Source organism: Centrocercus urophasianus, unplaced genomic scaffold (genome assembly GCF_019232065.1).
Source record: "Centrocercus urophasianus isolate 14NV4802_14NV808 unplaced genomic scaffold, USGS_Curo_1.0 seq_9, whole genome shotgun sequence".
NCBI classification, from domain to species: Eukaryota; Metazoa; Chordata; class Aves; order Galliformes; family Phasianidae; genus Centrocercus; species Centrocercus urophasianus.
In genome coordinates, this window is record NW_024885532.1 from 36,768,904 (window position 1) to 36,781,928 (window position 13,025).

General features: G+C 36.0%; 1 protein-coding gene across 1 annotated transcript in view; it reads right to left on the reverse strand.

Annotated features, from left to right (window-relative positions):
* Positions 1–13,025, reverse strand: part of DYNC2H1 (dynein cytoplasmic 2 heavy chain 1) — a 135,233-nt gene that overhangs the window by 63,825 nt on the left and 58,383 nt on the right. The window contains exons 63-71 of the mRNA XM_042838934.1: positions 12,306–12,415; positions 10,597–10,695; positions 9,957–10,080; positions 8,049–8,212; positions 7,092–7,211; positions 4,990–5,124; positions 4,059–4,202; positions 2,227–2,316; positions 1,157–1,222 (exon numbers count right to left, since the gene is read on the reverse strand). Coding sequence (XP_042694868.1) covers positions 1,157–1,222; positions 2,227–2,316; positions 4,059–4,202; positions 4,990–5,124; positions 7,092–7,211; positions 8,049–8,212; positions 9,957–10,080; positions 10,597–10,695; positions 12,306–12,415 — 1,052 coding nt within the window. The remainder of the gene's footprint in view (positions 1–1,156; positions 1,223–2,226; positions 2,317–4,058; positions 4,203–4,989; positions 5,125–7,091; positions 7,212–8,048; positions 8,213–9,956; positions 10,081–10,596; positions 10,696–12,305; positions 12,416–13,025) is intronic.

A 13,025-nucleotide genomic window follows, 5' to 3' on the forward strand; every position in this document is an offset into this window, starting at 1 on the left:
ATACCTTCATTCTTTTAGTTTAAAATTGTTCCCTTTTATCCTATCACTATCTACCCATATAAAAAAAAGTTGATTTCCCTCCTGTTTATAATGAGGTTTTTCAGGAGTCTTCTGCACAAGCCCACCTCCCTCAGCCTTTCTCATGGGACAGGTGCTCATTCCCATGGCAGTTCTCTGGACCTGCTCCAACAGCTCCACATCCTTCTTGTAGCTGGGGGCCCCAGGCCTGGATGGAGAATTCCAGATGGGGCCTCAAGAGGGCAGAGTAGAGGGGGACAATCAACTCCATCTCCCTGCTGGCCACTCTTTTGATGCAGCCAGGATACAGTTGGTCTTCCAGGCTGCAGGTGTACACAGCTGACTCACACAAAGGCTCTTGTCCAACAAAAGCCCCAGGTCCTTCACAGCAGGGCTGCTCTCAATGAGTTCTTCTCCTAGTCTTTCTTTATACATATCTGGAATTCCCTGTGTCTGAGATTACTGTCCAAACACCCCTTGAACTCCAGCAGGCTCGGTACTGTGACTACTGCCCTGGGGAACCTGTTCTAGTGGCAAATGAGAATATAATAGATCTCTAATCTGTAGATATCTTACACAGTAAGCAATTAATAATCATTGGATGAAATGCATAAATTGAAACATCATTACTTCGCTTTCCTGAAAGTGTCTTCAACACTGTTGCAGAATCAGAGTTTTACATTCTCCTTAGGTATTGCACTCCTTTTCTGCATTTTGACAGAAGGCAGGATGTGCAAGCAATGGTCAGTCACAGCAGATGTGTATGCATTCCTGTACTTGTGAAGGAATATCTGTATTTAACTGAAAGGATGCATAAACGTATAGCCATTTGACAGAAGGAGCACTGATATAGCAACCACACAAAAAGCTGAAACAGCTCTCCATAAGCATCTTTTTCAGTCTCTTATATAAATAGCAACTCTTTACCTTCCTTTCTAATGGTAATCATCACTTTGAACGCAATAAATTTAATGTTGACATGCAAGATGTTTTTAAAAGTAACTATAATAGAGAAATAGAAACATAGAAACCTAAAATTTTGAGTCCTGACAAAAACCTTCCACCTATTTTGTGTTAGGTAAATGTTAATGTTTCATCACATGTTAATCACTTGCAGATTTTCTTCTCTAGCACTTACATTCTCTTGAAAGAGCTCAGGGTGCATTCCTCGTACAAAATGTAGAGCAAACATTAACTGATCAGCCTGAATAAAAGGAAAAAAAAACAGTATTTGCATGTTCATCAGAAGTCACCCTTATACCTCAGTTGTCATTAAAATCTCACACAGATAATAGGCAGAATTAGCAGCAGATTGCTGATCACTTTTATTTGTTCTCTGAGACCCCTATCAGAACAGAAAACTAAAGTGGATTGATCGTTAGTCGAGCTGCATGATAACTATACACTTTCAACATCTTCCAACCTCCAGCCCGATCACCCAAGGTGAAAAACTTCCATATTATAAATCTCCAATCTGTACTCAGGCTTTGAAATATTCCATCTTTTCTGACATATACAAATAGTGTGCCTTTCAGCATTCAAAAGATCTGATGACTTAGTGGAAGGCTTCACAGTCATAAATTCAAATAAAGACTTTAAATTATTATGAGTATTCCGTAAGATTCCACCTGAACATTGATAAATCAAAATCCTTACAAATACTGCTACTTCTGCATCCCCAGTGTAGGGCTGCTAGATTTTTAGGAGTAAAATCTTCCACGATCTCTTTATTCTCACCACTCAAACTTCAGACTTGCAATATTTATACTACTCGTCAGATGGTCTGTGCAGATTTATTATGTCTTTGTCAGCCTAGGACTATAACACAAACACCTCCTGTTATGATTGCCCCATTTGAAAATAAAAATGAAAGTGAGAGGTGTATCTATCCTAGATTTTCCAAGAAGTAAGAAAAGCCATCTGAAGCAGATATTGAGCGAACACAACTTTAAGAGCATTATATAGACAAACAAGAAAACAGATGGAAACAAACAAGCTAACAGGTAGGGATTTGGGGCACAGATGAAGAGAGAAAATAGAATATTACAATGTCTATTGTTTGTTTGGTGTTTTTTTTTTGTTTCCTTTCAAACAAGCATAAAAACAAGCACACAATGCCTTACAATGGTAACTAGGTCAAACACTCATATGTGGGAAACAGCAGAAATAAGATGAAACAGAAAAGTTCCCAGAAGAATACAGTCTTACCTTAAACAAACAACGGCACACATATTCATACACTGTATGTTTCAATGTGTAAATAAGTGACTCGATTCTTTCATCAGTATTGCTTGAATCCTAAAAACAAAGTTTTGATTTCTAAAATTCATGTGGAAGTGAAAAAAACAAGTGAATTTCAGTTGGAATGACATAAATTATCTGGACTCTGTGACACTCATCATCTCTAAAAACATACTATTGAGTTCATTTGTAGCTACCAGTAAAACATGACAAAATGTAAAGTTCATGCTGAGAAACAAAGTAGTGTATAATTACATCCTATCTCCCTACCCCTTTCCCTTATCCTTCCCATTTTTGGGGGCCAGGTGGCACAGGGGCCGACTGCCCCCTGTCACAGGCAAAGATTGATCTAGTTAACTCCATGACAGACTTGAATAATCTGACTGCGAATGTCATTCTACATTATACCTACAGTAAACATAAGAAAAGAAAATATCTCTTTGGCTCTAATTTATCAATATCCTGGATGTTTCATGGCTCTTGGTAAAATTTGTATTATATTTTTAGACAATTTCTATACAAGTATGTTGATATTAAATGTATTAACTAGATTTGCAGCCAATATTTGACTCAAATTAACTAAGCAGTGTAGAAAATAGTAAATATAACCTCTCCATAAAAACTTACAGACTAAAAGACCAACTACAACAAGAAAAAAAAAAAAGAAGAAGCAAAGAAAAAAGAAAAGGGACAGAGGCATTACATGTACTGTGAGGTTCATCTGAAAGAAGTTCCTTTCTACGTTGCTGAAACTGAAAGAGATGTACTTACAAAAAGAAGGGGCAATGTGGATTCACAAGTTGCTTTGACTAGCATCTTCCCAATTTCTAGAAGATCGTAGGGGGAAAATGCAGAAGTGGACAGAGGCAAAGAAAATAGGAAGAAAGTGGAGGTGGATGTGACTGACAAAAACAGAAGCTGAGCGTTACAAGGGTTAACATAATAAGCAGGAAAGAAATTACAAAAACGTGTGAAAAAAAAGAACAAGGAATTAGAAACCTCATGGTGGGGAAAAGAAGAAATAGGTGGAGAGCTTTAATGAAGGCAAGAGTGCATCACTGGAAGCATAAATGAAGCTAAAGTGAAGTTGTAAGCAGAGACATCAGTGTAAAGGGGAACCCAAAAGTTACATGATAAAAGGCAAGCAAATGCAGTTCTCAAGTAGGAACCAAGAGAAGATGAATTTTGGAGATATTGAATAAGAACATAGCAAATCATTAATCAATGTGCATTTTTGGCCTAAAGAGTGAGGTGACGAGGGATGAATCCACAGTTCTGCACTTCAGTAAGAAAAATGTAATGGCCTCGAGAAGAAGGAAATGTAAAAATGACATTTTCAGTCAGACATGCATGCTTAAAAATTTATAGAACAACACACAAAGTTTAGATCTTCCTTCAAATAACTTGATGATATAGAAATACAGACATTTTCTTATTCTACCCCTTGTAGACAGAATTAGCTTTATTTAGATATTAGCTCACTACTGAAAGTTTTGTTTAAATGAAGTTATATTCCTAACTCACCTTAGACAAAGAGCAAGACTGAAATTAAAATAAGAGCTTGTTCTCAGAAGGCTCAGCAATTTTACAATTCATATGTAACATAAACTACATTAAAAATCATAAAATTATAACCATAAAAAATTCCTGTGCATCCATTCTGAATACGTAAAGCATAACAGTTCAGCATCTCTACTTATTATACATTATTCTCTAAAACTGTCCAACTAAAAAATTCTGAAGATGAAAGCAGATCGATGCATCTGCAGCACACAAAGCTTTAGGAAAAGAGAACAAACCTGTTCACTTTGCAGTGCTCTTTGGAAGAGCTGGAGGAACGCCGCCAAACTAAAACGGTACATATTATTAATTTTGGACAAGTCAGAGATAATGAAGTACATCTTGCTAGCACTCTCAGCTAAAGGGAGATATGCATTCCTCTCCTGTGGATGAAAAAAATACAGATATACATAAAAACAGTACGTTACTGCCATCTATTGGCTATTACATGCACATTAATTGATGCTACTGAAGAAACATCCATATGATTCACTGCTTGAGAAAACAGAATACTTTCTGACTTTTCAAGCCGAGGCACACAGTCTTCACTTGGCACTCAAGACTTCCGCACCATCTTTTAGCTTTTAAATATATCAAAAAACATTTTTCTAGAAAGTTCTTTAAGTTGTGAAGAATGTCTTGGAAATTAATCTAGGGGCACTGAGGTCCCCATCCACCAGAGAGCCCTTCCCAAAACTCAGTAACAAATTCAAAACAGAGCAAACAGGAGAAAAATGTAACAGGAAAAATACTTGTAGCGTGCTACAAAAAGCAGCATGCCCGACGAACAGCACCACCAATTAACTACATTTTTGCAGTACTGAGAGATTCATTAAATAAGAATGTCCACACAAGCCTTGAAAGTCAGTCATATTCACAGAAGCCAGTGGCAAAAAAAGAAATAAAATAAAAATCCAGCGACAGCCAATGGGCCTTTGGGAAAAATTTCTTTAATTCAAACAGGCAGACTCTTAATTGTACAGATACTGACCACATGTAAAACAAAGGAATTTTAAGTATTGAAAATGCTTTCTGCATTTGTGCATCTCTTACCTCACAGGACAAATTCAGTATGGCACTGATTTTATTCTCCTGTAATCTATATATACACAAGATTGCTATTTTTAGCAGAGAAAAAAAAGCAATAGAAAAACTAAATGTTTTTTCTACCTGATCAAGGAAACTCTGAAGTCTATGAGATTCAGCAAGTGCTTCTTGGATGAGCGCACTACTTGCTTTAGTCTGATTCAAAGATTCAATCAGATCTTTATTTTCTAGTATATTGCCTTGTGATGTTGCCAGTGTCTGTAAACAAAAAGTCACCTACGTTACACACTATGTAAAATAAAAACACCTGTAAAACCTGTAAAATAACCATTTTGAAAGCTGACAAATATACTTCTGAAGCCCTGATTGCACTAAGGGTACAGGTAGTTTACTCAAGAACTGGCATGTTGTACCAGTGAAGGACAGAAAATACAACCTAAGACCAAACTCAAAATCCAGACTGACAATTTCAGAACACAAGCTGCCAGTAAGCTTCTGAGAATTTCTATTATCAGATTTTTCTGCACCAACATCCCTACAGGAAATACAAATCAGAAATGTTGTTAATTTCTATTTTACTGCCAATTTAACCTGAAATTGGCTACTTTACTTGCTGTACTCAACTTCTTTCTCCCTCAAAAAACAGAACTATCCATACAAACTGAGAGATGAATGATGAATATTTTCAGTTTTGTTATCAGAGATCCCTTCAACATCCTCATAATTGACCCTCCTCTTTTCTGAGTTCTCTCCAAACAGTTGCATATCTAGTAAGGGCAGGGAAAATGAATGATTCCTTATCATCGAATTGTTTCGGGTTTTGATTTTTTTTTTTTTTAAACTTAGTTTTCACTAGATACACTTCAGAACAATTTCTTTGTCATATGACAAGCTAAAATTGACTTCTTGTCAGTTACATTTCATTGTCATGCTTCAACTGAAAGGGAAAACTAAATGGGTTTGACACATTAGACAGTTAAACTTTTTTCCTGAAATTATCCAATAAATATAAATGCAACTAAATTAACTATGCCACGAAAACACCTTAATACCATGATTTGCAAGGACAGCCAAGGGGAAAAAGAACAAAAAGATGCATGATCTCTGAGAGAGTGGTCAGGCAGTGGAATGGGCTGCCCAGGGATGGGGTGGAGACACCGACCACTGGAGGTGCTCAAGGAATGGATTTTGTGTTGAGGGACATGGTTTAGTGAGCACTATTGGTGATAGGTGGATGGTTGGACTGGATGATCTTGAAGGTCTTTTCTAACCTTGGTGTTCCTGTGATATGATTTTTCCACACTTTATTACAATGCTCACCTAATATTTTAAAATTAAAATGATTATTATACAGTAAATAATCATTTTTCCTTTTCGAGCATTTGTCTCAGTCATGAACAAATAATCCAGCAACAATGCTTCAAAGATTCAGATCTGCTCAACTGAATGAAGACTGCATACTGTATTTTAAGTGAAAAACAGTATTTCCAAAATACGACACCCTGTTTTTTGCAGCCAGTTTGCAAGTCTTAAAAACTGGCAAGTCTTAGAAGCCACATCAGTATTTCCTAACAGCACATCAGGACATTTAGGTGTAGAGATTCATGTACTTATCTAGCTGGAGACTTGGACAAGACTATTTGTTTCTTCATGGCGTTTGATTTTGCACTAAGGAATCAGAATAAGCTAAGAGATGCCGCAGCATGTATGCTGCTACCCCCCGGTTTTGGGAAGAAAACCATTACAGTACTTCAGATAAGATTTTTTTATGTTGCTTTAGGATTAATGCGAATTTAGCTCAACATCTCAACCATTGATTTCTTTTTTAAAAAATCAGTGCAGTGCCAGTCAGTTTCTACTGAGCTTTAGGTTAGTCCCTTCAATATCAAAGAATACTCTGATTTTAGTGCTATCAGGAATGCCAAATCTGAAACTAGCCCTGGTGTTAATACTGTACACTTTTTATTGCAGCCTGCTCAGGCATCTGTTACTCCCTGAAATTTGGCAACCTTTGACACCGTTTAATGTACTGAAATCTTACAACTTCAAGATGGACATACATAATTATCATCTTTTTCCTCCCAGACAAATAACACTTTTATATTATCAAAACAAAAATTCAGAGGGATCTTTATTCTAATACTTTCACCTTCTTTGTTTAAACATGTAAAAATATCAAAACTATATTATCATTCTAGCAGATACAGCAGGTAGCATTATTTTACCTCCAAAAGAGATTCCTCAAGCTTAGCTAGTTGTATCTTCTTCTCTTCTTCTTGTTGTAACAGCTTTGTCTTCTGCTCTTCCAAATCAGGCTTTTCATGCTGAATGGTTAAAGCCAAAAGCTAAAAAAAAAAGATTATTTTACTTGGTAGGGAATGTTGGAATATTTCACTATATACATTAACTGCAATATAGCATAATATATACACATCAACCGTATAGCAGTGTGTAGTCTATACTTTTGAAAGTGGACTTCCAAGAGTTTGTAAGAAAAGAGAAACTTAGTGATTAATCTCTTGTAACTGAAGTCAGTGAGATAGTTTCTGTTTTCTTTATTGGACTTACTACTTATATCATACAATTATAGAATGGCCTGGTTGAAAAGGACCCCAATGATCATCCAGTTTCAACCCCCTGCTACGTTCAGGGCTGCCAACCACCAGACCAGGCTGCCCAGAGCCACATCCAGCCTGGCCTTGAATGCCTCCAGGGATGGAGCATCCACAGCCTCCTTGGGCAACCTGTTGCAGTGTGTCACCACCCTCTGTGTGAAAAACTTCCTCCTAAAATCTAACCTAAACCTCTCCTGTTTCAGATTAAAATCATTCCCCCTTGTCCTATCTCGATCCACCTTCATAAACAGCCATTCCTTCTCCTGTTTATATGCTCCCTTCAAGTACTGGAAGGCCCAGTTCCCTCATAGGAGAGGTGCTCCAGCCCTCTGACCATCTTAGTGACCCTCCACTGGACCCACTCCTAGAGTGTATAAAAACAAGATTCTAAACCTTCAATTTAATATCAGCATTGATTTTACCAGTTCTATTTACGTGCTAGAAAATATCGCCATGCCCATTAACACAACTGGTACCATGCAGCTTCTACCAAAAGCTAGAGGTACCTATGAATGTTCATTATCTATATATATATAAACATACATAGATATTGTTTTAATTGCCTACCTGTCCTCTTAAGCCACTTCCTGTTGTGGTAAAGTTGACTTCCATAACAACAGAAGAAGCATCAGGTGGGATGAGGGGATTTGGGTTCCTTGTTGATAGAAAAAGACGGAACTCTTCATTATAATCTACCATTTTTTCACCTATTTGTATTGCATAGCGGGGTCCTGTAAATTAAAAATACTTATTATTTTCAGATAATTATAGATTGGTCACAGAGTAAATGTAGGCATTTGTATTATTTGTTATGACCAATAGATTAAAAGATAACTTACGAGCAATTTATAAATGATTTTTATAAAGACTAATAAATAAAAACTGATGGAACATAACCTATTCTGCACTGTCAGACAGAAAAATGGAATAGTGTAGCATAGCATGTGAAAGTTACATGATGAAAATACTTAATTGACCAGGTTCATTTAATTATTATTACCCAGTAATAAAGCATAAATGGTAAAAAACAAACAAACAAACAAACAAACACGTTTATGTAAACCTACTACAAATAAATATTTGAAATCTTCTAATGATGATAGGAGATAAAACCTTACAGAAGACACACTGGATAATTCTTCTTTTGCCTAAGAATACTGTCATAATTTAAACATATTTACTTTCCCATACAGGTGTACCACTCTATAAAATCATTTCTGCCATACACACACGCTGGCTAAATAAGAAGGTTCAATATTTTCTGAGAGTGATATCAAAGCATTAGGTTTTCTCTCAATCTGTTACATTTCTTTTACAAGTTTGATGCTGCTGTGTAATCATAATTCCATTAAAATATTATTTTCTGTGACACTCTTATGGAGAAAGAGTATAAAACTACAGATCCTTGAATATATACTTACTAGATGAAAAGAGAAATATTCCATTAAGAAATATCTCATAATTTTTTTTTACCACAAACTCATTTCCTATAATCCAGGAGGAAATAAACACTTTAATTCCAGCTGTCACAGTTTCAATTTATATTATACTGATACTTCTTTTACATTTCTCAGTGTGCTTCTCGTAGAATTACACTGCGGGCTGGTTTCCATTCTAGCCTTGTCAGAAAAGACTCTAACAGGCTTGACTAGAGAAAGATTTTTGCCTCCTGATAATAAAATAAGAAGGAAAAGTTTCAAAGCGAAAACTTCTCTTCCAGAGAATTTTCTAAAGTGGCACAGTTAGTTGCTTCCCTATTCTTAGCAGTAGGAGTGAAAGATGAGGAACGCTGCAAGTATAAATCTCTTGCTAAAAACACTGGTACAGATGAAAATCACATATCAATTTTGCTTCTGTGCCAAGGCTCAGAATAAATTGTAGGCTTATGTTGTAAAAATGTCAAGTTGAAAATGGAATCCGTACAAGGACAAAGTTACTGTAGCATACAAAGTCACATTTTTTCTAAATTCATTTCAGTCCACGCAGTGAAAAGATGTACAGTCATCACAAGCAAATGATGCAGACAAGTCCTCACTACCATCTCCACATTCTCACAAACAGGAGATGGGTACTTGATAGGCAAGTGACGGAAATGACTCAAAAAGCCACCAGTTCTCCCTCTTCAAAAAGACCTTTCCATTTGGACTTGCACAGACCTACCAAAACCATGTGTTTGAAATTACCACTAGAAATTAACCTAAAATTTCAATTGTACAAGAAATTTATGGAAACAATTCTAATTCCAGCTGAAAAAAATTTTTAAATATTTCCCAGTATTTTTCAATCTAGCAAACAAGAGCATTCCTCCAACATATTTCAAATGTTAGCAGCACATTAAAGAGGAAAAAGCCAGGCAATACACAGGGTTTCAGAAAAAAAAAAAAAAAAAAAAAAACCCACAGGTTTTATAAGATCTATATGGATCTAGCTTTCAAAAGCTTTGAACAAATATTTTTAAAGACCTTAGTCACTTACCTTGGACAACAAGATCTTTTCTTAACAATGGGTAAAGTACAGGTTCCATTCCATCCATTTCCTGTATAATAAGAGTTTTCCCAAACCTCACTGCCAGCTCAAGGGTTGTTAGGAAGTTGGTATCCTGGGCAAATGAAATCAAATTCCTCTGAGTAATGTTATTTTTAGAGCTTTGATGATAGTTTTAAGAAGTAAACATTTTACTATTTTTAAAACACTTTAGGAATGAATAGAAAGGCACTATACAGAAATCTGAATCTATACATCAGTAGTACATCTATTCAATTCTAATACAAGCATCACATAGCAGCCAGAAGTATCGTTTGAATGAGTTTTCTGGTAAAGGAATGATTCAGCTACTGACACACAATCAACCTATATTCTTGGAGAGGACACAAAAAGAGACAAGTTTCAAGAAGTAATACTACAATAATATTGAGTCTCAATTTTAAATACTCTGATATTCTCCCATAGTAAAGAAATTACCAGCACCAAGTAAGAATCACCATTATCTAAATATGACCTATTTATTATTGACAGTCAACACAACACTTAATGAACTTCCCTATAAAGTCTGGAACTGAGTGTTCTCAAGAAGAACAGAATTGTAAGACCAGAAGAACAGAAGAAAACACTGAACCTGCTGGTTAACAACTTCCAAACGTGATTCCTTCAAATGTGTCTTCAACCATTCCGTAGCGCGGAATGAAGGGTCAATCAAAAAAGGGCAAACTTTACTCTAAGAAAAAAAAAAAATTAGAAAATCTGATTTAAGAATTAAATTGAATGGGAAAAGAAAAATCATCAAATTTAGTCTCCTTTCTCTACAGTGATATTAAGGATGTTTTGCTATATACTTAATTTCACTATATTGTTACATTAACAATAATAACCATAACGATAATAACAATAATAAAAACGAAATCATGCAGTAGAACACTGTTGTCTTATCATTCTTTTGAACAGTTGGATGACTGTCCTGTGAAGGATGTAACTGAAATATCATGTTCATTACCAGTTTTAAAAGGATGCTGAATAAAGCACATGCACAAGAAAACAATTTGAGCTGAGGAATGGCTTGATAAAAGCTCTTTACACACAGAGAAATATATTTAACTTAAAAAAAAAAAAAAAAAAATCAGTTACAACATTTAAGTACATTTGAGAGTACAAAATCATATTTGCTGAAGAACTGTGTAATCAAAGTGAGAAAGGAATAGCTAGATCTCATATGAAGATGATAAAGCAGAATTAAATTGGTGAAGAGGCTGTAACTGGTTTCTGAGAACCATCAATCATTCAAGCAAAGTTGTGCGGCAAATGTTAATTCTCCTCTCTTAAACGGCATTAAATCTTTATTTTCCAGCAGATGTAATAACTACATTATAACTACAGTATTGTATGAGTGTACAACTGCATAACATACATTTACTGTCACATATTCATATGCAATTATGTTATAATAATCATGAATATATTAATTTGTGGGCTGCTCTGAAAGTAATGCCTTCTATTTTCTTACATTGGCCCACAATGCAGATGTTGGTGGTAAGGCAGTAAAGGCTGAACCTTCCCACCAATATTCCATTACATTTTGTTGCCATGGGACAGATGGCAGCAGCGAGGCAGCGTGACAAAATGACATCTGACATGGAAGTGCACATGAAGCACAGATGTGGAACTGAATTCCTCCTTGTGGAAAAAAACTGCATCTACTGACATTTACTGTTGCTTGCTTGACCAACAGGGGATGTGAGCACAGTGGTGTGCTTCAGCAGTGGTGACAGCAAGAATGGGTCAAGAATGTTGTAGTTTCCATGGAAATAAATAGGAGGCACTACTGTCACAGTGACCTAAATATAATTTATTATAATTCTTTTCTCAGGTATTCGCTACTTGTTTAAATGAATGGCATTTTATGTCCTATGTCACACAGCTAATCTGATGAACACTTAAGGATTTCACATCCAGATATTTTGAACAACATCTGCATATTTCCTTTCCTGTTTTCAAAACAAAAAGAGTATTAGAACATGCCAAATGCATGTTTATAGGACATAGTCTTCCATTTATATTGTTGTTAATGATGACTAATAGATTGATAGAAGGTTTCATCTCTTCGACATCTGGAAGAAAACCATAATACAGAAGAAGCACATCCCTATGTCCCTCAACTGTTTGGTTTTTTTTGTTTCATTTTGATACATAAATACTTCCTTTTTCTTTTATTTTTGCATGCTTTATGGTAATAAAACTATGAAAATTAAATTGTTCATAATTCCAGAAAGATAGGAAGTTACTGAAATCTGCAGAAGCTGAAACACTTCCAATATTCAAAAATAAGTTTACCTGCAAGATAACAAGAGCATTTTCTATTGAAAGATCATCTGAAGGTAAGCCTTCACTTTTCCAAACTAACTCCTCACTTTCTGTACACAGGAACCGCCGTAAATCAAACTCTGTTAAAAGAAAGATTGAAATATTTTAATAATATTATTAAATTAATATTAATATTATGTTAATATTTATAGTCTGCACATTTTAAAGTCTCCACTTTGTATACAGTGAAGATTCTGTCTTAATGTAGTGCAAGTCTGTAGATTTTCCTTATTTTATTTCTTGAACTTAATGCTAATATCTAGCTGATGTTATAAAAAAATGGTGCTATTAATACAGATAGATCCCTTCCTTCCAATTGGAAGGAAGGGATGCCATTCAGAGAGATCTCAAGAGACTTGAGAGGTGGGCCTGGGTGAACCTGATGAGGTTCAACACAGCAAAGTGCAGAGATTTGCACTTGGGCCGGAGGGATCCCAGGCATCCATACAGACTGGAAGGAGCGGTCCTTGAGAGCAGCCCTGTGGAGGAGGACCTCGGGGTCCTGGTGGATGAAAAACTTAACATGAGCCAGCAGTGTGCTCTTGCAGCTCAGAAAGCAAATGGTATCCTGGGCTCCGTCAGAACAGGGGTGGCCAGCAGGGACAGGGAGGTGATTGTCCCCTTCTACCCTGCTATTGTGAGGCCCCATCTAGAGTACTGTGTCCAGCTTTGGAGCCCCCAGTACAAGAA